The sequence below is a fragment of the Ptychodera flava genome, chromosome 2, assembly GCF_041260155.1.
Source record: "Ptychodera flava strain L36383 chromosome 2, AS_Pfla_20210202, whole genome shotgun sequence".
Classification (NCBI taxonomy): domain Eukaryota; kingdom Metazoa; phylum Hemichordata; class Enteropneusta; family Ptychoderidae; genus Ptychodera; species Ptychodera flava.
In genome coordinates, this window is record NC_091929.1 from 10916093 (window position 1) to 10942425 (window position 26333).

Sequence of the window (26333 nt, forward strand, 5' to 3'; positions counted from 1 at the left end):
CTTTCAGCAAAATATTTCACATGTTTTGCCAACTGCAAAGCATTTCGAAAACAGGTCACGTACCATTGAATAATGTTTACATAGAAAACCATGGTTAAGAAATTATTTCACGCTAAATTATGCAAATCAGTTATAATCCGGTAGTACATTCTATTGGTTAATGTTGTCGCCGGCTCCTGAGCAACAATAAATATAGAAGTGGATTGTATATATTTGTGGAAAATAAGTATTTCGATTGGAAGAACTGTATTTATTTGGAACATATGGAGTCAGGATTTTTATCCAAGAGAAAATAATATCTCGGCACGGACGAAACAAAAAACTGTGACTACGATGAAAGTGGTACTGGCGAAATCTACGGTAAAGCCGTCCTCTTCTGCAAGATTTGTTTCGACCAAAGACGTCAACACTCCAGTCGGGAAGCAAAACAAAAATCCAAAACTAATCCAACACGTGACGGAGCACATCGACATGCGATAGTGTAGTACCAGTGTCGGCGATGGCACAGACAAATGTCTGTGGCCAGCAACACGAGCGATAGATCCAAAGATCACCCCCCCCGCGGGCCATCTCCACAGATCGGCTCCTGAAAACAGCGCGGCGGTCAGTACTTCGTAACCCTAGCAATGGTGTTGCCAGCAAGTTCAAAAGTAGTTACCCTGGCTATTTTCCAATACTCAAATCATCGGAGGAGTCTTTAGCTTCACAGTCAACATCGCGGCCACAGGAAAAAACTCTTCACCACGTCTTTCTTCGCCAGATGCTGTCCATACACCGCCCGTCTTCCAACCGCCGCATGCGTGCACTTCAGCAGTGCCGCATTCTGAGTCTGATTATGAGATCTAAGACTCAATTATATTTCGCTCTCAATTTTGAATTTTTAGTCATTCGAATATTTATCACACTTGACCTTGTTACTCCCTAATCCCAATTTTGTTCAAATGTATTAAAATATTAAAATATTTCAGATTTCTGTCCTTAAACGTGTTTGCTTGTGTCTGTTTCTGTTGTCTTAGTCGAAATGGAAATATAGTGATAGAGTGAACTCGGTACGCTGCATCAAAATATTTGCATATGAATAGTAGAAAGTTTCCTTTAATTAGCCAAAGATTCAGCTCACAGCTGATGAAAAGTTCATTGGCAGCATATCAATGCGCACAGTAAAGAATCTATATGCAATCAGGCCATGGCGCGAGGAGCTGGGGTTTTTTTTCACGGTGATCGACAAAATTTTGGAACATTTGTAATAATAACAGAACCCCACGGCCTTGAAAGGTGCTCTGTGGCGTCCCGAAGGTATTTCCGTCGGGATACGATGTATTCTTCCAAGACACTTTTCCTCGATTCGCTCGAAAAAGTACTGGCGGTTGAATACCCCTTATCCCTTGGGAAATACCTTAGGAACGCCACAGAGCGCACTCCAAGGCTATTGGGTTCTGTCATATTACAAAGCGCACAATTTGGTATATACAGATCATTAATGTCATCAAAACTGCTATTATCATTTTACCTCTACTCTTCCAATCACACTACCGGATATCCCAATGTATCCAAGACACCTTGAACTACATACTTAACAATGTAATCAACATATCTCTAAATGACGTACCAGGTGTTTCACACGTGTCTCCATAAAAATCCTCTTCTGCACGACATATGCAAGTAAGCTGACTTGGGGTTGATACACACCAGCCATTGTTTTCACAAGGCTCGTTTGAGCACGATTCCATTAAATTGTCCTGAAATATATGTATTCATAAAAGCTTACTTTTAGTGGATTAAAGTTAGTAAGCTTTTGGCTTTAATTACTTTACAAAGGTGTTCAATTTTGTATACAATGCAACATGTACCACTGAACGTGTATTAGCAAAATTCTAACCTATGGAATAATGTAAGATGACGTATCTACAATGTAAGAGCAAAATTAGTTTAGTTCCGGCAGTTTTCATGAATTCATGGAGGACGTTAACATTTCTTTCCTGTCGTGTCCGAGAAAACAGCATGACGGCTTGACCTACGACTTTCAATCGCCGTGGAGTTGTTTCACATCAAGGTCCAAGGAACTAGCCTTGACACAGACGAGCATGGTATCAGTATTATGGGGTCGTGATATTTAATGTCACAGGTATTACATACCTTGGTCGGAAAGACTGTTTCGAAGTCGTCCTTCAATGCAAACATCGAACCTGGGTGATATTCAGTGTCTCGAAGAGTGTTGTGCAAATAACACATACGATAAAATTCGATGTAGCTTACTGCTTTGCACGATTTGTAGTGACGCATACACTGACTAAAACACATCAGGGGATTGTAAGACAGCGACACTCTGTGACCAGACGTCTCGCCAATGTAATTTCTTGTGAAATCACTCCAGTCATATCCGAGTAATGAAAAGGACAGCGCGAATTTAAAGTCCAGAACGAGAAAGAGATGAAGTAAAACACACGTCGACATTACTCCTTATGTAAGAATTACTGGTGGACGAAGACGACATCTAACCGTTGTTTTCAATAGTCAGACTAAAGGGCAAGTATATATTGCATTTATCAAAAGACTTCTTGTACATTTAATAGTAATGTTTACATAATCTAGGGAAAAGTAGAAACGCTTGACTGCAAAGCAATTATAAATAAATTTCGAAAAAAACTAATTAACAGTTAATACACTGGGTAACAATGCAGTAGGTCCCAAGACATTCTCCAATATTTGATTGATGCACATGAATAAGAAATAGGCATAATTGTATGATGGAATATTTTACATATTGTTTACTTGTGCAATTTTCATTATTTGCTCAAAAGTGTCAGCGAGTTTGAGCCACAGGGTTGCCATCAAGAAAGAAAATATTCTGTCAAACTAGTTCTACGACAAACACTTTCTACCTTCTTTAAAACATTTTCTACATATTAGAGCAATGAAAGTGCGATTTGACATGACGAGGCTGTATTAGCACAGACTTCCAGACAAATACTCAAACAAACAGAATTTGATACGAAATAAATTAAGATTATGTTGTTAACCACGCAGTACTGCCCCAAGACCTCAGTAAAAAGGCAAATATATGCTTTGAATTATTCAGTTATTTAAAATATTCAAAATATATTAATGCTTCAATGCCATCAATTTCGTTTTTGTTTGCGGACTTAAGGTTTGACAAAGCAACGTTCTAATCAACTAAGTGTTGGGGATGCGAATCCAAATGTGATCGAACAAGCATAGTAAGAGGTAGACATCTTAGCAGTGCGTCCCAGGGATCTCTTGATCTGTTAGTATTATCTTTCGTGTGCAGAGTACGGTAACTTACATCGATGGTTTTTCCGACAGGATTTACTCCTGTATAACCATTTTTGTAACGTTCGGGCATTTGCGATAATTTATGATCTTTTAGTAAAAGTGACGTATTGACTTGGTTGTTGCATAACATGTGAACCCAGTGACGTCATAATCATTGATCATTGATAAGTATCCGTGTGCGTGTATTGGAGGGATAGTATGAAAAAAAGAGAGTAGATTTCATTCAAACCAGAGCTTTAGTTCTCAGATGCACTTAATCATTAGAACTTCGAGCAATCCACGTTAGATCAGAAGTCAAATCACTCATTTTAAATTTAGAAGAGAGGTTGAAATGATACCAGAAATTTCATATCTACTCTTGACCGTTTATTCTTGAGCTATTTCTGCCCCCCCCCCCCTCTATTTTGTGGCTCAGAGTACTAGACAGCATTTCCTAGAGGAGCCCACCTACTATTGAACAAAGGGGACACAACAACACGGGGCAGTAAATGGTTAATAATCATTGAACTCATCAGCCTACATTCATAACATTGTGTGCGTACTATTTTTCTAACAGATGTGATAAACTAATCTTTAAAAGAACATGATACGCAAAGAAAGTGATAATATAAATCAAGATAATTCTTGTTGATGTTTAGTAAAACACCGAAAATATAAATCTTCATCAAATGTATAGTTTAATCTTATTATAATGTAAATTAACGACAATGTCTGTGTTAATTACAATAAAGTGTTTAAATAAAGATGAGAGGACAATTACAAAAAATTACTACAGTGCAAATCAGGAACAAAAGTCAACTACGAAATTGTAGATGCTGTCTCCATATAGCAGTTGTTTTGGCAGCGATGGATATGAAAATTTAATGGTGTATCAGAAATTTCATTCTCCTAAAATTCTCCTAAGAATATACGATGAAAATCTAGGTGTTTTATGTTAAACGACACCAATTTACATATCTCGTTTAAAGACACTAAAATTTAATGTCCTTTTTAAACACCATGCGCAATCGACCAATGATATCATAGGGAAGAATTTCAAGCGACTTGGTGTCTGAAACCTGTAAGACAAGTGACTTAACATTTTGCAAGCATACTCAGCACTGACTGTATGCACGTTAGACACAAAAGATAGCAGTAGGGGTGAGAAAAATATGAGTAGTGGCCTTGGACGCACTGCTATGAAGTCATACTTGTTATGTCAGAGGTACGATCAGATTTAAATGTAATCATACAGAAAACACAATATTGGTTAGAACAATATATTGCCACACTAAAAATATACTGAAGACAACAACAAAATTTATCGCATTGAAACATTACTTATATAGAAGGGGAAATGATTCGAGTAAAAGTGCTGTACACAGTGAATAATAATAAGTTTATCGGGGATTTTTTCCTTGTGGGCCTTACATATCTGTGTAAACCCTTTTTCGTTAATTTTATGAAATGAGACCATTCCAATCCCAAAGACAACATTTAGACTTAAAAACCAACTAAAGTGGTTATAATTTTCAAGTCGTACAGAGAGAGAGAGAGAGAGAGAGAGAGAGAGAGAGAGAGAGAGAGAGAGAGAGAGAGAATTTCATTCAAATTCAGTCATGAGTTCTCGGATACATTAATAATTAGAACTTCACATCAATCAACGTTAGATCGAAAGAACTGAAAAGCTTGCATTATATACGTTTTCCGTCAGGAGTACATGCTAATACGTGTCAAACAATACCTTGCGAAGTTTTTAAGGCTGTAAATATGAAACTGTCTTCGCGCATTATTTGGTCTTTCTGGGCTCTCATCGGTCCAAAAATGTTTAAGTACAGAAGAAGTCATCGGAACTAGGACAATCTAAGTTATTACTTTACCAGGTACGAAGGTCGCCATCATAGGTCGACAACAGATGTCACATACAGACAAATAAGGTCACCGATGTGCCTAAATGTTTCAAACATACTGAAGTAATTCACCACAATGAGAGTAAATATGGCAGTTTGCATAACATTTATGAGTGTAGAACGTTTTATCACAGAACACTTTTACATTAATGAATGGCATTAAGAGACAATACGCAGAAAACATTTTAAAAGGCGTTTAACAAAATATTTATGCATATGCCAAGTAAAACCTTCAAAAGTTACAAATTTACAGATAATGATGTACTAAATAAGGGTAAGGGCGGACGTACTGCCTGATTTGTGGCTGGGATTATGTTTTAGACTGAATCATGTGATCATGCCCAGCTGATAACAGTTGATATACAGCACAAAGAAAATCGATACTTATGAGAGATCTGTGTTTTTAAAACACGCCTCTAAACAAATCGACGTGTTCAGTAAAAGTAACATTTGTTGCACTAAATTATCACAGAAATGTATATAAAAATGATCGTGGTTTCGAGCCTCATGGAACTCGACTCTCTTGGTCGTTTCACAGAATGGTTCCAGTGTAATTATTTTGACTAGTAATGTAACTGATTGTGTCGCCAAATATATATCTGAGTTTAATAGGGAATTTGTGTCATTTATTATATACTACATCTCCCACATTCAACGTAAACTAGCTAACATACTAGTTAGAGTCCCAAAAATGTAGCTACAGCCATTGGGAAAGGCATTCGATGATTTACAAACAAACGTTGAGTGAAAGAATATAAAATAACAGAGAAAAGATACAAAACTATATTATGAAATGAAGAAATGATTTAAGGAATCTGGCTTACTAAAACCATTGGAAATGCAAATTTAAACTGTGAATGTATCGTAATAAGATGCCTAAGCGTTCAAGGTTATCAAATTAGGAGTTAAGACATATCATGACCAAACCCAAATATGTTGAAAAATGGTGTAAGAGCTGGCTGGAAAAATACAGCACAAGCTACAATGATCAAAATATGTCGTCAAATTTCTTCGATGTCGGTTACTTAACATGTAAGGATAAATACGGATGTCATAAAAATGTATATGAAAGAAACTCACTAAAATGATTCAATTTTTCCATTCCACTAAAATAATGAACAATCTGAATACATGCTTGCCCGAACATAACCTTGATTTGAAACTTTCATCGAAAGTTTGGGCTTGGTGCTTGCCCTAGCACGGGGCAATTTCGCGGTACATTTCACAATACAAACTATGACAAAAAGTGATTGAAGTACTGTAAGTATGCTTTATTCAAATGCTTTATGTAAACAGATTGGCACAGCTTGGACAATGTAACGTTTAGTAAACTTTACACTTATCAAAGTAGTATGCGGAACAGCAAAGGCAATCGGCGAAATTCATTATTGGAGTGCTCTATCCCATGTATTTATAGCTCCGTAGCACAAGCTCCATTCTTGTAACAAAGGTGCAAGAAAAGTGATGTTATATTCCTTACTGGTTCCATGATGCTTTTCGCGCAGTGTCCATTGGCTACTGATAACATTTGTGGCCAGTGGTACCCTGACCGATGTATTCGTCGTCAATCAAAGCACAAGCTATCAAACTTGTTTGGCTCCATGAATTTTGTAACTTGACAGTGTGATACAATGTGTATACAACGACAACACATCTTCAAGCAGAGTTTTAGGTAGAATGCTCTTCGAAGACAGAATATTCGGACTCTCAAACTTTCATAATATTCTTTTGACCTACCACTTCTGGAGGCTCATTTTTACGCTTATGGAGGATGTGAAGTTTTCAGTGGCTTAGTTTTGTGGAATTTCCTTTTTCCTTTTGGAGATAACACGGGGAATAATTTTCATTTAACTTTCATTATCTCGGTAAATATCGGATAATTTTTTCTCAAGTAAAAAAGTTTGCATGTTGACCTTCGATTTTTACTTTTGAAATTGAACGAGAATGGTTGAAAGTTTGCTTGAAGGAAGTTTGAGCAAAAGCTTAGGTCCTTTATATCGAGTCGCATACTACCTAAAAGGGTCCCAGCATTGCATTGTGGGATAAACGGAAGAAGCATACTGCTGAATATTGAAAGGTGATGTTGAAGTATAATTACACGTATGTTTTTTTTCTACTAATTACTCTGCAAAAAAAAATCATGTTTTATTTTAATTTGTTGAACGCTTGGTCGCTCACAGACAAATTCGATTCTTGTTTCACATTCCTTATCATTAAGCCCATAACTTGACATTTCGCCGCAATCTTCATTGCCAAAGGGAGAACCACCATTATTAGGGTTGCCCGATGACCAACTAATTGCACTGGGATTGTACGCACTGCCATCAGCCCACCTATAATCTCCTTCGTTCTGCAAATGATAAAATGAAACCACATTTATTGATCGATACTTTCCCGTTCATTCTTTCAAGAACACGTGTTTTATAGACTATCCTTCATTTGAATTTGAATTCATTGCCATTTGGACAACATTTACAGAAAATTTAATGATAAACCTGCCAGTAAAAAATATCGTAAATTTTTGTAAACTATGCACCACTTTGTACAAACACACAAAACATTCTACGGCCTGGAATAGGATAGCTGAAGTAAAGCTTTAATAAATATGGTTGTTCCCGTTACTTGGTTATATTATTCCCGTAAATTTGAGAGAGGGAAGACTAACAAATCACGAAAAGTAATAATATATGTGTATAATGTGCACATATTTCAATTATAAATACACAAAAATATTTTCTTAAAGATAATTACATACATCGTATCATCTAGTGTTACCGGGATTTGACAAGAGACTCGTGATATTGATACTTAAGGTAGAACGCGCCTCGTTGATCGATATTCGGACTCTCAAACTTTCACAATTTTTTTCTAATCTACCACTTGTGGGGATTCATTTTAAAGCTTTTGGTGAAAGAAACGTTTCAATGGCTTAGTTTTTCGAAATTCGAAAACATAATTTCCTCCATAGATTTAACACCAGGATAGCGGCAATTTTGAATCATTAATATCGGTAAATCTTGGGTTATTTGTTCTCCAATACCAAAATTTGCACGGTGACTCGATTTTTATTATCGATTTTGAAAGAGAATGGTTGAAAGATACTTTACGGAAATTTTGAGCAAAAGTTTAAGTCTTTTACTTTCTAGGCGCATATTACCTTAATCAGGTATATTGTATTCGTACATGACTCAGTTAACATACCGCTTGATCGTTCAGCCCAATCCACACATGGACAAAAACTTCTTGAATGAGTTAAATTCATCGAGATCTTCTATTTCGACGAGATCCGACAGACTACCTCTGTTTCGACAATAATTTTTCGCATCATCCCATGTTTTAGAGGTTTTACTATAGTAGTAGCACTTTGATTGAAAAGCATGGGTATCGCATCGACACTCATAAGATCCCTTTGAGTTGATACACTGCTCTGTGCAGTTATTCAGTCCGCTGTCGGAGCACTCGTCCAGATCTGCGTAAAGGACAAAAACAATTTATCACACATATATCACGACTTACCTCTTAACTCACATGTTATAACCCTTATGCCAACTGAAGGACTCGGCAAGAGATTAAATGTGTAAAAGTGATCCCTTATATCTTCATCGACTAATTGCATAATGTCAAGGCTTTCAAGAGAAAAACATGTTCATACCAGTTAAATTTGATGACTTGTCATGATGCATTTTTTAACGACAGTGACCTTATGTTTTGTCACAGTCCCACAATAGAATGTGGCTTTTGTGATTTGTGCAGCGAACCCGTAGTGTGAGCAGCTGCAAGTTGTTCTGCATCATATCGATGTGTTCTCACCTTGGCATGGGTTCGCAGAACTCCATGTTCCATCGACGCATGTTGATGTCAACACCTTCGATATATAGCCATGATGACATTGGAAAGTTACAACAGACATATGAGTGGTTACATCGTCAAATACGTCTCCATGGGCAATATTGTAAGTAGAGCAATCTACGAAAACAATGCGCAAGACAGGCTTTACGGAAAAGTTGAGAGCAGCACAGGGAGTGCATTCCCTGTAAAATTTAATATTCATGTAACTTAACAAATACTAAAATTGATCAATCGAGAAAACTGATAGTCTCTCATACAATACCATACGTTGTTATGCTTGAAATGTATGGAAGTCCTTTAAATACACGTGAGTGTTATGCTATATGTGAAAACATGAATCCTCGTATAAAGGTAACAGAGTGGTTAGTTTCCCACAATATATAGAACAAGCTAAGGGCATGCTGACTCATGGAGTGCACTGCGCTTAGTGAATGCGTCAACCAATATTAAGAACGTAATTACATAGTTACAATATTTGGCTGTGAAAATTGACAAAATATCCCGACATAATGAGCATAACGAGTTTTGATAAAAGTCAACTAAAACATATGCTGTATTTCTTCCAATCTTAGACATAAAGTAAACATAGGCGGCCATGATTTATCGTTTGAATTATATTATTCCTATAATATCTCTGTTTGTCGCTCGAAACAAGAGGTAGGCTAGGAGGCAGCCTGCCTCCGCATCGCATTACAGTCGATCAACTACCTTCATTAGTCCGGCAATACAAATGAATGGTCTGATATATAGGTTCTTAGCAAGGACAATGATTCCTTTTAGTTTTGTGTCCTCGGACAATAAGGAGAAATATCCTCTCTACAAGAAAATAACATTTCGAAAATCGTTCAATAAATCCATTATCTGATAAGAGAATTCCATAATTACACATATTTATCCTGATCATTGCTTTACTCTTGGTTGTTTATATTCGTCCTACAATCTACAATTGGTTTTCGGCTTACAAACTACAATCTCGATAGATTCAAACTTGGTGACTAACACTACTTCACACATCCAAACTTTTGTCGAGAAGTCGTATTGACAACGTTGTTCTGAAACAGGACGGGTTCCCGTGACGTTAACTTCGCTCATACTAAAAATCCTCTTACAGAAAAGTGATAATTGCGGTAAACAGTCTATTGAAAGCCCAGAAACATATCATTAATGAAGCTCTTCAGCACACATCGTTATGTTTGCTGTGTGAGAGAAAATATTCCAGACAGCAGAAATGCTACGAAATATTTACACTTAAATTAATTGTGACAGATTCCTTTCAAGTAAATTCGCGTGCATTCTTAAATACACTGAAATTCCTACATTCATTTAACAAAAAGATTTCTGGCATTAGATTGTACCCACCACACTCCCTTGTACCGGTAGTCCTGCAGGGTCTGTGTTCCTCTGCATCATCATTGCTACAGTCTTTCCCGCCATTTCTCGGTGCAGGGCTGTCACACTGTCGATATCTCGTTCGAACCCCCCAGCCACATGTCTTGGAGCATGAACTCCACTTAGACCATTTGCTCCAACCTCCGTCTAGTAATAATGGAAACAGAGAGTAAAATCATACCGATGTATTCTATCTCAAGCATCAGTTAGTTAGACTCCAGCATATTCTTAATAGAGAAGAGATCTGAAACAGCTTGATAATCTGGAGAAGATATTTGAAAGCAGCTTGACAATCAATCTGGAAAGTAAGAGCGTATAGTCTTCTTTTATTCCGTTCTTAAACTACCCACCTACCACACAGGTTACACTTGCGATGTCGTCAGACGATAGTATGAACACCTTGCCCCACTCAGAAAGATGACACGACAGAAGAGATCTCTCATCGCCATTGCAGTGTACGCCACCAACGACAGACGTCAGTTCATCATTTGATGTGTAATTTCCAAAAGCTGTCGATTGCAACCAAAATTTGTTATAGCCCTAACCATCCAAATAAAACGAAATTACTTACGAGAACAGCGATATGGAAATTGAAATTCACCTATTCAAGAGTCCGCACGTGGTTACACAAAGTAATCCCTGATTACATAATTAACATAGAGTGTAGCCATGTGTATGTAGTGTCACTTTATATAACACGTAGTGCGACAACACACTTGAGTGATCAGGTGTCACTCAAAGTTATAATGCTACTGAAGCAAATGCAGGTCAACATCGATTTCAGAGTTTTTGTCATCTGTGGGTTCGCGCTATTATGTTTGTTAAAGATATATTCTTAAAATGGTCACCAGTGACAAATTAACTCTCACTAAATAATGGAATGAATAGGAGAAGCTGATGAGGAATGTGAGGACTGTCATCACGAAGAACACAAATAATTGCATTTTCAGATTCTAGCAAGTTTATCAAAAGTCCATACCTGAGAAAGCTCCGGCAAATCCAAGTTGACGGCATGACACATTAGCTGTACTCATATCCCACCAATCACCATTGATTACTCCCCAGCGTCCAGTAATCGCACTGAAAATTTCAATGAAACCTTCTCCTAGGCTTGACGATCCAGATATTCGAACAGGCACTGTCAAAAGGAAAACGTTTAACGACCACATACAGTAGAAAAATAGCAGGTTGCTTAAAATAGCAGGTTGCTTAAAATAGCAGATTGCTTAAAAGGATCTGAATATTTCCTTACAAATAGCATTCAGTAGGTAACTTTGGGCTTTGAGAAACGTTTCATTAAGAGTGCCCGTAGCTCACTTATAAGGTTCCCGGTGTTAGGCTCTTTTCTTTAGAGAAACTGTGAACATATTGAATAGCTTAGAAAATCCTTTTACTAATGATATTGTATCTACCAACGCGTAAATCCTTTTTCCAATGGTATTGTATCTATCGACGGGTATAAGCCAAGATTCGCTCACCGTTAATGCATTGGTACCATGTAATCGCCCTTGTATTCATATTTTAAAGCTCTTCCATTTGCAAAACAGGTGGTCAATAATTCCTTAGGTGTTACATGGAATATATAGTGAGGAAGCTTAGGGTTTCTTGAAACCGACACTTTACGAACATTTCACGCAATCCGTCCATAATTCAGGTCAAGTAATGACGTTGACATCAAGATGACATGTATAATAATTACAAACAAGACAATGTCACTCGACAAAACCTGTGACTGTTTATCTGATGCATACAGTTTCTCAGCAGATTACCTGTTTTCAGCTTTGAAGTGAGCTGCTGTTCGCTGTCCCCTTGGCAACCGCTATCTATGTTTTGTGTTCCTCCATATATGCAGTATCTCTCACGAGATATTACATTTGCCGATTGTGGTTCAAAATAAACTTCACTCCACATTGACCATGCTGCAATTGCAACCATATGATAAAATAAACAACGTTTTACTAAGCGATGACCACAAATGAAGTATATTTCTCAATTGGGTAAATAAATTTCGAACACAAGAAACATACACAGTGAAAGTGCGCAGTTCCATAGTAGTCTAGTGATATTTATCACACCTTTTCATCACACTTAATTTTGATTTGATGAGCGAGGATTGGCGAATCTTTAGTGATGAAATAATCGTTGAAGAGTCTTTTAATAAGACATTTTGTCTTAATGGTTCCGATGGCCCTGTAATTTTTAGTGACGACAAGAAAGGAATAGAGGGTAGACTTTTCGTCGGATGGCATGGAAAATATTCTTTCAAATAGCACAGAGCGATAAATATGTTGGCTTGTAACATATAGTATGATTGCTGTGTATGCTTTGATTTCGTCGGTCAATATTATCAATAAACGGTATTAAAGCCATGACCAAAAGCTAAAGGTTGGTGTTTCTCAATCTAGGTCTGTAACAAAACAACGAAGTGAACTATTGTTGCATTATATGATCGGTTTTCTTGTTTTCACACTGTCCAGCTACCGAATGAAAACATCAAGACAGATGTTTTCGCACAACGATAAAACGTATTAAATTGACTGCGATAATTTTACTGTTCAAATCTACACTGTTCGTAGACGTGGTGAGAGACATTCATAAATAATGTTACATTTACTTCAGCTCATCGTCATTTGTAAAGGAAATTTGTAATGCGAACGCCGGAAAAGGACTGACGCTGACAGTCTATAGGTTCACTCATGCCAGTATGCATGAGGCCCAGTAGTAAAATCAAAATATTTGACACTAGAGTGCATGGACTGAACAAAACAGATACTGTACCTTATATATTTAGATCTCACAACAAAGCATAAATGCTTACTACAGAAGTATACATATCTTACTTGGACAGACGTCGACATTACATTTTCTGTAGTCTCTATTGTGACCATCACAATAGAAATGATTATCTGTTGTAGACAATTCTCCACATACTCTTTCTCTTTCCTGGTATCCCACACCACAGATCACAGGACAGTTTGACCACGACGTCCATGTTCCCCATTCTGGTATATCTCTTGCTACTTGTAAAGAATAAATGGTTCACTTATAATATAATTATGCAATATACATATATTACATATGCAATAATTACAAAACGCACAATTTGATTTATTCAAATATTTAATGTCATCAAAATTGACATTTTCATTTTACCTCCACTCTTTGAATTACACTACAGGTTATTTCCAATTTATCCAAGACACCTTGAAGTATATACTTAATAATGTAATCAACATAATGACAAACCGGATGTTTCACACTTGTCTCCATAAAAATCCTCTTCTGCACGACATACGCAAGTAAATTGACTTGGAGTTGATACACACCAGCCGTTGTTTTTACAAGGTTCCTCTGAGCACGATTCCATTAACTTGTTCTGGAATATTCACAAAAAGCTTACTTTTACTGGATTAAATTAAGTCAGCATAAGGCTTTTTACGTACTTTACAAGAGTGTTTAATTTTGTGAATGATAGAAAGTCTACAACTAAAAATGTATAAGCATAAAATCTAACCAATGGTAATAAGATTAGACGACGTATCCACCATGAATGAATCGATTTATCTGTCTCCAGTTTCCATAAAGTAACGGAGGCTTTATTTTTACATTTCTTTCGTGTTGGTGTTTGAAAAAACAGCATGGCGGCTTGATTTACGACTTTCGATCGCCGTGGAGTTGTTTCATATGAAAGTCCAAGGAACTATGCTTGCCACAGACGAGAATGGTCTAAGAAATATGAAGGCTAGATATTACATACCTTGGTCGGAAAGATTGTTTCAAAGTCATCCTTCAATGCAAACATCGCACCTGGGTGATAATCAGGGTCTCGAAGAGTGTTGTGCAAATGACACATACGATTGAATTCGATGTAGCTTACTGCTTTGCATGATTTGTAGTGACGCATACACTGAGTAAAACACATCAGGGGATTGTACGATAGCGACACTCTGTGCCCAGACGTCTCGCCAATGTAATTTCTCGTGAAACCACTCCATTCATATCCGAGTAATGAAAAGGACAGCGCGAATTTAAAGTCCAGAACGAGAAAGAGATGAAGTAACACACACGTTGACATTACTCCTTATGTAAGAATTACTGGTGGACGAAGACGACACCTAACCATTGTTTTCAATGGTTAGACTAAAGGGCAAATATATATTGCATCAAATTGACTTCTTGTACATTTAATAGTAACGTTTACATAATCTAGGGAATAGTAAAAACGCTTGACTGCAAAGCAATTACATTAAATAATATTTGAAAACTCTAATTAACTGTTAATACACTGGGTAACAATGCAGTAGGTCCCAAGACATTCTCCAATATTTGATTGATGCACATGAATAAGAAATAGGCATAATTGTATGATGGAATATTTTACATATTATTTACTTGTGCAATTTTCATTATTTGCTCAAAAGTGTCAGCGAGTTTGAGCCACAGGGTTGCTATCAAGAAAGAAAATATTCTGTCAAACTAGTTCTACGACAAACACTTTCTACCTTCTTTAAAACATTTTCTACATATTAGAGCAATGAAAGTGCGATTTGACATGACAAGGCTGTATTAGCACAGACTTCCAGACAAATACTCAAACAAACAGAATTTGATACGAAATAAATTAAGATTATGTTGTTAACCACGCAGTACTGCCCAAAGACCTCAGTAAAAAAGGCAAATATATGCTTTGAATTTTTCAGTCATTTAAAATATTCAAAATATATTCATGCTTCAATGCCATCAATTTCGTTTTTGTTTGCAGACTTAAGGTTTGACAAAGCAACGTTCTAATCAACTAAGTGTTGGGGATGCGAATCCAAATGTGATCGACCCAGCATAGTAAGAGGTACACATCTTAGCAGTGCGTCCCAGGGATCTGTTGATCTGTTAGTATTATCTTTCGTGTGCAGAGTATGGTAACTTACATCGATGGTTTTTCCGATAGGCTTTACTCCTGTGTAACCATTTTGTAACGTTCGGGCATTTGCGATAATTTATGATCTTTTAGTAAAAGTGACGTATTGACTTGGTTGCTGTAAAACATGTAAACCCAGTGACGTCATAATTATTGATCATTGATACGTATCCGTGTGCGTGTATTGGAGGGATAGTACCGGTATCACTCATTTTAAATTTAGAAGAGAGGTTAAAATGATACCAGAAATTTCATTTCTACTCTTGACCGTTTATTCTTGAGCTATTTCTGCCCCCCTCTATTTTGTGGCTCAGAGTACTAGACAGTATTTCCTAGAGGAGCCCACCTGCTATTGAACAAAGGGACGCACAACAACACAGGGCAGTAAATGGTTAATAACCATTGAAACTATTTTTCTAACAGATGTGATAAACTAATCTTTAAAAGAACATGATACGCAAAGAAAGTGATAATATAAATCAAGATACTTCATTTTGATATTAAGTAAATCTTCATCAAATGTATAGTTTAATCTTATTTTAATGTTAATTAACGACAATGTCTGTGTTAATTACAATGAAGTGTTTAAATAAAGATGAGAGGACAATTACAAAAATTACTACAGTGCAAATCAGGAACAAAAGTCAACTACGAAATTGTAGGTGCTGTCTCCATATAGCAGTTGTTTTGGCAGCGATGGATATGAAAATTTAATGGTGTATCAGAAATTTCATTCTCCTAAAATTTCTCCTAAGAATATACGATGAAAATCTAGGTGTTTTATGTTAAACGACACCAATTTACATATCTCGTTTAAAGACACTAAAATTTAATGTCCTTTTTAAACACCAGCGCAATCGACCAATGATATCATAGGGAAGAATTTCAAGCGACTTGGTGTCTGAAACCTGTAAGACAAGTGACTTAACATTTTGCAAGCATACTCAGCACTGACTGTATGCACGTTAGACACAAAAGATAGCAGTAGGGGTGAGAAAAATATGAGTAGTGGCCTTGGACGCACTGCTATGAAGTCATACTTGTTATGTCAGAGGTACGATCAGATTTAAATGTAATCATACAGAAAACACAATATTGGTTAGAACAATATATTGCCACACTAAAAATATACTGAAGACAACAACAAAATTTATCGCATTGAAACATTACTTATATAGAAGGGGAAATGATTCGAGTAAGGAGTAAAAGTGCTGTACACAGTGAATAATAATAAGTTTATCGGGGATTTTTCCTTGTGGGCCTTACATATCTGTGTAAACCCTTTTTCGTTAATTTTATGAAATGAGACCATTCCAATCCCAAAGACAACATTTAGACTTAAAACCAACTAAAGTGGTTATAATTTTGAAGTCGTACAGAGAGAGAGAGATGAGAGAGAGAGAGAGAGAGAGAGAGGAGAGAGAGAGAGAGAGGAGAGAGAGAGAGAGAGAGAGAGAGAGAATTCATTCAAATTCAGTCATGAGTTCTCGGATACATTAATAATTAGAACTTCACATCAATCAACGTTAGATCGAAAGAACTGAAAAGCTTGCATTATATACGTTTTCCGTCAGGAGTACATGCTAATACGTGTCAAACAATACCTTGCGAAGTTTTTAAGGCTGTAAATATGAAACTGTCTTCGCGCATTATTTGGTCTTTCTGGGCTCTCATGGTCCAAAAATGTTTAAGTACAGAAGAAGTCATCGGAACTAGGACAATCTAAGTTATTACTTTACCAGGTACGAAGGTCGCCATCATAGGTCGACAACAGATGTCACATACAGACAAATAAGGTCACCGATGTGCCTAAATGTTTCAAACATACTGAAGTAATTCACCACAATGAGAGTAAATATGGCAGTTTGCATAACATTTGTGAGTGTAGAACTTTATATCACAGAACACTTTTACATTAATGAATGGCATTAAGAGACAATACGCAGAAACATTTTAAAAGGCGTTTAACAAAATATTTATGCATATGCCAAGTAAAACCTTCAAAAGTTACAAATTTACAGATAATGATGTACTAAATAAGGGTAAGGGCGGACGTACTGTTTGATTTGTGGCTGTGACTTATATTTTAGACTGAATCATGTGATCATGCCCAGCTGATAACAGTCTATATATAGTAGTTAGAAAAGTGATACTTATGAGAGATCTGTGTTTTTAAAACACGCCTTTCAACAAATCGACGTGTTCAGTAAAATACCATTTGTTGCAAGAAATTATCAAAGAAATGTATATAAAAATGATCGTGGTTTCGAGCCTCATGGAACTCGACTCTCTTGGTCGTTTCACAGAATGGTTCCAGTGTAATTATTTTGACTAGTAATGTAACTGATTGTGTCGCCAAATATATATCTGAGTTTAATAGGGAATTTGTGTCATTTATTATATACTACATCTCCCACATTCAACGTAAACTAGCTAACATACTAGTTAGAGTCCCAAAAATGTAGCTACAGCCATTGGGAAAGGCATTCGATGATTTACAAACAAACGTTGAGTGAAAGAATATAAAATAACAGAGAAAAGATACAAAACTATATTATGAAATGAAGAAATGATTTAAGGAATCTGGCTTACTAAAACCATTGGAAATGCAAATTTAAACTGTGAATGTATCGTAATAAGATGCCTAAGCGTTCAAGGTTATCAAATTAGGAGTTGAGACATATCATGACCAAACCCAAATATGTTGAAAAATGGTGTAAGAGCTGGCTGGAAAAATACAGCACAGGCTACTATGATCAAAATATGTCGTCAAATTTCTTCGATGTCGGTTACTTAACATGTAAGGATAAATACGGATGTCATAAAAATGTATATGAAAGAAACTCACAAAAATGATTCAATTTTTCCATTCCACTAAAATAATGAACAATCTGAATACATGCTTGCCCGAACATAACCTTGATTTGAAACTTTCATCGAAAGTTTGGGCTTGGTGCTTGCCCTAGCACGGGGCAATTTCGCGGTACATTTCACAATACAAACTATGACAAAAAGTGATTGAAGTACTGTAAGTATGCTTTATTCAAATGCTTTATGTAAACAGATTGGCACAGCTTGGACAATGTAACGTTTAGTAAACTTTACACTTATCAAAGTAGTATGCGGAACAGCAAAGGCAATCGGCGAAATTCATTATTGGAGTGCTCTATCCCATGTATTTATAGCTCCATAGCACAAGCTCCATTCTTGTAACAATTGTGCGAGAAAAGTTATGTAATTATAGTCCTTACTGGTTCCATGATGCTTTTCGCGCAGTGTCCGTTGGCAACTGATAACATTTGTGGCCATTTCTACCCTGGCCGATGTATTCGTCGTCAATCAAAGCACAAGCTATCAAACTTGTTTTGGCTCCATGAAGTGCGTAACTTGACAGTGTGATACAATGTGTATACAACGACAAAACATCTTCAAGCACAGTTTTAGGTTGAATGCGTTTCGGAGATAGAATATTCGGACTCTCAAACTTTTATAATATTCTTTTGACCTACCACTTCTGGAGGCTCATTTTTACGCTTATGGAGGATGTGAAGTTTTCAATGGCTTAGTTTTGTGGAATTTTCTCCTTCCTTTTGGAAATAACACGGGGAATAATTTTCATTTAACTTTCATTATCTCGGTAAATATCGGATAATTTTTTCTCAAGTAAAAAAGTTTGCATGTTGACCTTCGATTTTTACTTTTGAAATTGAACGAGAATGGTTGAAAGTTTGCTTGAAGGAAGTTTGAGCAAAAGCTTAGGTCCTTTATATCGAGTCGCATACTACCTAAAAGGGTCCCAGCATTGCATTGTGGGATAAACGGAAGAAGCATACTGCTGAATATTGAAAGGTGATGTTGAAGTATAATTACACGTATGTTTTTTTTCTACTAATTACTCTGCAAAAAAAAATCATGTTTTAATTTTAATTTGTTGAACGCTTGGTCGCTCACAAACAAATTCAATTCTTGTTTCACATTCCTTATCATTAAGCCCATAACTTGACATTTCACCGCAATCTTCATTGCCAAAGGGAGAACCACCATTATTAGGGTTGCCCGATGACCAACTAATTGCACTGGGATTGTACGCACTGCCATCAGCCCACCTATAATCTCCTTCGTTCTGCAAATGATAAAATGAAACCACATTTATTGATCGATACTTTCCCGTTCATTCTTTCAAGAACACGTGTTTTATAGACTATCCTTCATTTGAATTTGAATTCATTGCCATTTGGACAACATTTACAGAAAATTTAATGATAAACCTGCCAGTAAAAAATATCGTAAATTTTTGTAAACTATGCACCACTTTGTACAAACACACAAAAACATTCTACGGCCTGGAATAGGATAGCTGAAGTAAAGCTTTAATAAATATGGTTGTTCCCGTTACTTGGTTATATTATTCCCGTAAATTTGAGAGAGGGAAGACTAACAAATCACGAAAAGTAATAATATATGTGTATAATGTGCACATATTTCAATTATAAATACACAAAAATATTTTCTTAAAGATAATTACATACATCGTATCATCTAGTGTTACCGGGATTTGACAAGAGACTCGTGATATTGATACTTAAGGTAGAACGCGCCTCGTTGATCGATATTCGGACTCTCAAACTTTCACAATTCTTTTCTAATCTACCACTTGTGGGGATTCATTTTAAAGCTTTTGGTGAAAGAAACGTTTCAATGGCTTAGTTTTTCGAAATTCGAAAACATAATTTCCTCCATAGATTTAACACCAGGATAGCGGCAATTTTGAATCATTAATATCGGTAAATCTTGGGTTATTTGTTTCTCCAATACCAAAATTTGCACGGTGACTCGATTTTTATTATCGATTTTTTGAAAGAGAATGGTTGAAAGATACTTTACGGAAATTTTGAGCAAAAGTTTATTTATAAGTCTTTTACTTTCTAGGCGCATATTACCTTAATCAGGTATATTGTATTCGTACATGACTCAGTTAACATACCGCTTGATCGTTCAGCCCAATCCACACATGGACAAAAACTTCTTGAATGAAGTTAAATTCATCGAGATCTTCTATTTCGACGAGATCCGACAGACTACCTCTGTTTCGACAATAATTTTTCGCATCATCCCATGTTTTAGAGGTTTTACTATAGTAGTAGCACTTTGATTGAAAAGCATGGGTATCGCATCGACACTCATAAGATCCCTTTGAGTTGATACACTGCTCTGTGCAGTTATTCAGTCCGCTGTCGGAGCACTCGTCCAGATCTGCGTAAAGGACAAAAACAATTTATCACACATATATCACGACTTACCTCTTAACTCACATGTTATAACCCTTATGCCAACTGAAGGACTCGGCAAGAGATTAAATGTGTAAAAGTGATCCCTTATATCTTCATCGACTAATTGCATAATGTCAAGGCTTTCAAGAGAAAAACATGTTCATACCAGTTAAATTTGATGACTTGTCATGATGCATTTTTTAACGACAGTGACCTTATGTCTTGTCACAGTTCCACAATTATAGAATGTGGCTTTTGTGATTTGTGCAGCGAACCCGTAGTGTGAGCAGCTGCAAGTTGTTCTGCATCATATCGCGATATCGATGTGTTCTCACCTTGGCATGGGTTCGCAGAACTCCATGTTCCATCGACGCATGTTGATGTCAACACCTTCGATATATAGCCATGATGACATTGGAAAGTTACAACAGACATATGAGTGGTTACATCGTCAAATACGTCTCCATGGGCAATATTGTAAGTAGAGCAATCTACGAAAACAATGCGCAAGACAGGCTTTACGGAAAAGTTGAGAGCAGCACAGGGAGTGCATTCCCTGTAAAATTTAATATTCATGTAACTTAACAAATACTAAAATTGATCAATCGAGAAAACTGATAGTCTCTCATACAATACCATACGTTGTTATGCTTGAAATGTATGGAAGTCCTTCAAATACACATGAGTGTTATACTATAAGTGAAAACATGAATCCTCGTATAAAGGTAACAGAGTGGTTAGTTTCCCACAATATATAGAACAAGCTAAGGGCATGCTGACTCATGGAGTGCACTGCGCTTAGTGAATGCGTCAACCAATATTAAGAACGTAATTACATAGTTACAATATTTGGCTGTGAAAATTGACAAAATATCCCAACATAATGAGCATAACGAGTTTTGATAAAAGTCAACTAAAACATATGCTGTATTTCTTCCAATCTTAGACATAAAGTAAACATAGGCGGCCATGATTTATCGTTTGAATTATATTATTCCTATAATATCTCTGTTTGTCGCTCGAAACAAGAGGTAGGCTAGGAGGCAGCCTGCCTCCGCATCGCATTACAGTCGATCAACTACCTTCATTAGTCCGGCAATACAAATGAATGGTGTCTGATATATAGGTTCTTAGCAAGGACAATGATTCCTTTTAGTTTTGTGTCCTCGGACAATAAGGAGAAATATCCTCTCTACAAGAAAATAACATTTCGAAAATCGTTCAATAAATCCATTATCTGATAAGAGAATTCCATAATTACACATATTTATCCTGATCATTGCTTTACTCTTGGTTGTTTATATTCGTCCTACAATCTACAATTGGTTTTCGGCTTACAAACTACAATCTCGATAGATTCAAACTTGGTGACTAACACTACTTCACACATCCAAACTTTTGTCGAGAAGTCGTATTGACAACGTTGTTCTGAAACAGGACGGGTTCCCGTGACGTTAACTTCGCTCATACTAAAAATCCTCTTACAGAAAAGTGATAATTGCGGTAAACAGTCTATTGAAAGCCCAGAAACATATCATTAATGAAGCTCTTCAGCACACATCGTTATGTTTGCTGTGTGAGAGAAAATATTCCAGACAGCAGAAATGCTACGAAATATTTACACTTAAATTAATTGTGACAGATTCCTTTCAAGTAAATTCGCGTGCATTCTTAAATACACTGAAATTCCTACATTCATTTAACAAAAAGATTTCTGGCATTAGATTGTACCCACCACACTCCCTTGTACCGGTAGTCCTGCAGGGTCTGTGTTCCTCTGCATCATCATTGCTACAGTCTTTCCCGCCATTTCTCGGTGCGGGCTGTCACACTGTCGATATCTCGTTCGAACCCCCCAGCCACATGACTTGGAGCATGAACTCCACTCAGACCATTTGCTCCAACCACCATCTAGTAATAATGGAAACAGAGAGTAAAATCATACCGATGTATTCTATCTCAAGCATCAGTTAGTTAGACTCCAGCATATTCTTAATAGAGAAGAGATCTGAAACAGCTTGATAATCTGGAGAAGATATTTGAAAGCAGCTTGACAATCAATCTGGAAAGTAAGAGCGTATAGTCTTCTTTTATTCCGTTCTTAAACTACCCACCTACCACACAGGTTACACTTGCGATGTCGTCAGACGATAGTATGAACACCTTGCCCCACTCAGAAAGATGACACGACAGAAGAGATCTCTCATCGCCATTGCAGTGTACGCCACCAACGACAGACGTCAGTTCATCATTTGATGTGTAATTTCCAAAAGCTGTCGATTGCAACCAAAATTTGTTATAGCCCTAACCATCCAAATAAAACGAAATTACTTACGAGAACAGCGATATGGAAATTGAAATTCACCTATTCAAGAGTCCGCACGTGGTTACACAAAGTAATCCCTGATTACATAATTAACATAGAGTGTAGCCATGTGTATGTAGTGTCACTTTATATAACACGTAGTGCGACAACACACTTTGAGTGATCAGGTGTCACTCAAAGTTATAATGCTACTGAAGCAAATGCAGGTCAACATCGATTTCAGAGTTTTTGTCATCTGTGGGTTCGCGCTATTATGTTTGTTAAAGATATATTCTTAAAATGGTCACCAGTGACAAATTAACTCTCACTAAATAATGGAATGAATAGGAGAAGCTGATGAGGAATGTGAGGACTGTCATCACGAAGAACACAAATAATTGCATTTTCAGATTCTAGCAAGTTTATCAAAAGTCCATACCTGAGAAAGCTCCGGCAAATCCAAGTTGACGGCATGACACATTAGCTGTACTCATATCCCACCAATCACCATTGATTACTCCCCAGCGTCCAGTAATCGCACTGAAAATTTCAATGAAACCTTCTCCTAGGCTTGACGATCCAGATATTCGAACAGGCACTGTCAAAAGGAAAACGTTTAACGACCACATACAGTAGAAAAATAGCAGGTTGCTTAAAATAGCAGGTTGCTTAAAATAGCAGATTGCTTAAAAGGATCTGAATATTTCCTTACAAATAGCATTCAGTAGGTAACTTTGGGCTTTGAGAAACGTTTCATTAAGAGTGCCCGTAGCTCACTTATAAGGTTCCCGGTGTTAGGCTCTTTTCTTTAGAGAAACTGTGAACATATTGAATAGCTTAGAAAATCCTTTTACTAATGATATTGTACGTTTTCCTTAGGTGTTACATGGAATATATAGTGAGGAAGCTTAGGGTTTCTTGAAACCGACACTTTACGAACATTTCACGCAATCCGTCCATAATTCAGGTCAAGTAATGACGTTGACATCAAGATGACATGTATAATAATTACAAACAAGACAATGTCACTCGACAAAACCTGTGACTGTTTATCTGATGCATACAGTTTCTCAGCAGATTACCTGTTTTCAGCTTTGAAGTGAGCTGCTGTTCGCTGTCCCCTTGGCAACCGCTATCTATGTTTTGTGTTCCTCCATATCTGCAGTATCTCTCACGAGATATTACATTTGCCGATTGTGGTTCAGAATAAACTTCACTCCACATTGACCATGCTGCAATTGCAACCATATGATAAAATAAACAACGTTTTACTAAGCGATGACCACAAATGAAGTATATTTCTCAATTGGGTAAATACATTTTCGAACACAAGAAACATGCGCAGTGAAAGTGCGCAGTTCCGTAGTAGTCTGGTGATAATTATCACACCTTTTCATCACACTTAATTTTGACTTGATGAGCGAGGATTGGCGAATCTTTAGTGATGAAATAATCGTTGAAGAGTCTTTTAATAAGACATTTTCTTAGATAACATCCATGTTTTAATGGTTCCGATGGCCCTGTATTTTTAGTGACGACAAGAAAGGAATAGAGGGTAGACTTTTCGTCGGATGGCATGGAAAATATTCTTTCAAATAGCACAGAGCGATAAATATGTTGGCTTGTAACATATAGTATGATTGCTGTGTATGCTTTGATTTCGTCGGTCAATATTATCAATAAACGGTATTAAAGCCATGACCAAAAGCTAAAGGTTGGTGTTTCTCAATCTAGGTCTGTAACAAAACAACGAAGCGAACTATTGTTGCATTATATGATCGGTTTTCTTGTTTTCACACTGTCCAGCTACCGAATGAAAACATCAAGACAGATGTTTTCGCACAACGATAAAACGTATTAAATGACTGCGATAATTTTACTGTTCAAATCTACACTGTTCGTAGACGTGTTGAGAGACATTCATAAATAATGTTACATTTACTTCAGCTCATCGTCATTTGTAAAGGAAATTTGTAATGCGAACGCCGGAAAAGGACTGACGCTGACAGTCTATAGGTTCACTCATGCCAGTATGCATGAGGCCCAGTAGTAAAATCAAAATATTTGACACTAGAGTGCATGGACTGAACAAAACAGAGACTGTACCTTATATATTTAGATCTCACAACAAAGCATAAATGCTTACTACAGAAGTATACATATCTTACTTGGACAGACGTCGACATTACATTTTCTGTAGTCTCTATTGTGACCATCACAATAGAAATCATTATCTGTTGTAGACAATTCTCCACATACTCTTTCTCTTTCCTGGTATCCCACACCACAGATCACAGGACAGTTTGACCACGACGTCCATGTTCCCCATTCTGGTATATCTCTTGCTACTTGTAAAGAATAAATGGTTCACTTATAATATAATTATGCAATATACATATATTACATATGCAATAATTACAAAACGCACAATTTGATTTATTCAAATATTTAATGTCATCAAAATTGACATTTTCATTTTACCTCCACTCTTTGAATTACACTACAGGTTATTTCCAATTTATCCAAGACACCTTGAAGTATATACTTAATAATGTAATCAACATAATGACAAACCGGATGTTTCACACTTGTCTCCATAAAAATCCTCTTCTGCACGACATACGCAAGTAAATTGACTTGGAGTTGATACACACCAGCCGTTGTTTTTACAAGGTTCCTCTGAGCACGATTCCATTAACTTGTTCTGGAATATTCACAAAAAGCTTACTTTTACTGGATTTAATTAAGTCAGCATAAGGCTTTTTACGTACTTTACAAGAGTGTTTAATTTTATGAATGATAGAAAGTCTACAACTGAAAATGTATAAGCATAAAATCTAACCAATGGTAATAAGATAAGACAACGTATCCACCATGAATGAATCGATTTATCTGTCTCTAGTTTCCATAAAGTAACGGAGGCTTTATTTTTACATTTCTTTCGTCTTGGTGTTTGAAAAAACAGCATGGCGGCTTGATTTACGACTTTCGATCGCCGTGGAGTTGTTTCATATGAAAGTCCAAGGAACTATGCTTGACACAGACGAGCATGATATTTGTAATATGAAGGCTAGATATTACATACCTTGGTCGGAAAGACTGTTTCAAAGCCATCTTTCATTGCTACCATCGCACCTGGGTGATATTCAGTGTCTCGAAGAGTGTTGTGCAAATAACACATACTATAGAACTCGATGTAGCTTACTACTTTGCATGATTTGTAGTGACGCATACACTGACTAAAACACATCAGGGGATTGTAAGAGTTTGACGTACTGTGACCAGAAATCTTTCCGATGTAATCTCTCGTGAAATCACTCCAACCATGTCCGATTAATGCAAAAGGCAGCGCGAATTGAAAATTCAGAGCGAATGAGAGATAGAGTAGCGCACGCTTTGACATTGTTCAGTGTGTAAGAATT

General features: G+C 36.7%; 1 protein-coding gene and 1 long non-coding RNA gene across 3 annotated transcripts; both read right to left on the bottom strand.

The window, feature by feature from the left end:
- Positions 1-10412: 10412 nt before the first annotated feature.
- LOC139114263 (uncharacterized) lies at positions 10413-11559 on the bottom strand. The gene is made up of 3 exons (XR_011547837.1): positions 11401-11559; positions 10772-10930; positions 10413-10568 (listed from the first exon to the last, which is right to left on the bottom strand). It is a non-coding gene; the product is annotated as an uncharacterized lncRNA (long non-coding RNA).
- A 4290-nt stretch (positions 11560-15849) lies between these two features.
- Positions 15850-26333, bottom strand: LOC139114269 (uncharacterized). 2 transcript variants are annotated; one of them, XM_070675867.1, is made up of 8 exons: positions 25997-26333; positions 25486-25615; positions 25080-25256; positions 23994-24143; positions 23351-23509; positions 22721-22879; positions 20321-20589; positions 15850-19459 (listed from the first exon to the last, which is right to left on the bottom strand). In XM_070675867.1, exons 1-8 carry the CDS (start codon positions 26312-26314, stop codon positions 19247-19249), a joined length of 1575 nt encoding a protein of 524 aa, XP_070531968.1. In that variant the 5' UTR covers positions 26315-26333; the 3' UTR covers positions 15850-19246. The 2 variants fall into 2 exon arrangements, 1 of the variants encoding a protein (XP_070531968.1); XR_011547839.1 differs by lacking the exons at positions 15850-19459; positions 22721-22879; positions 23351-23509; ... (2 more) ...; positions 25486-25615; positions 25997-26333 and adding an exon at positions 20942-21021 and having other exon boundaries at positions 20506-20589.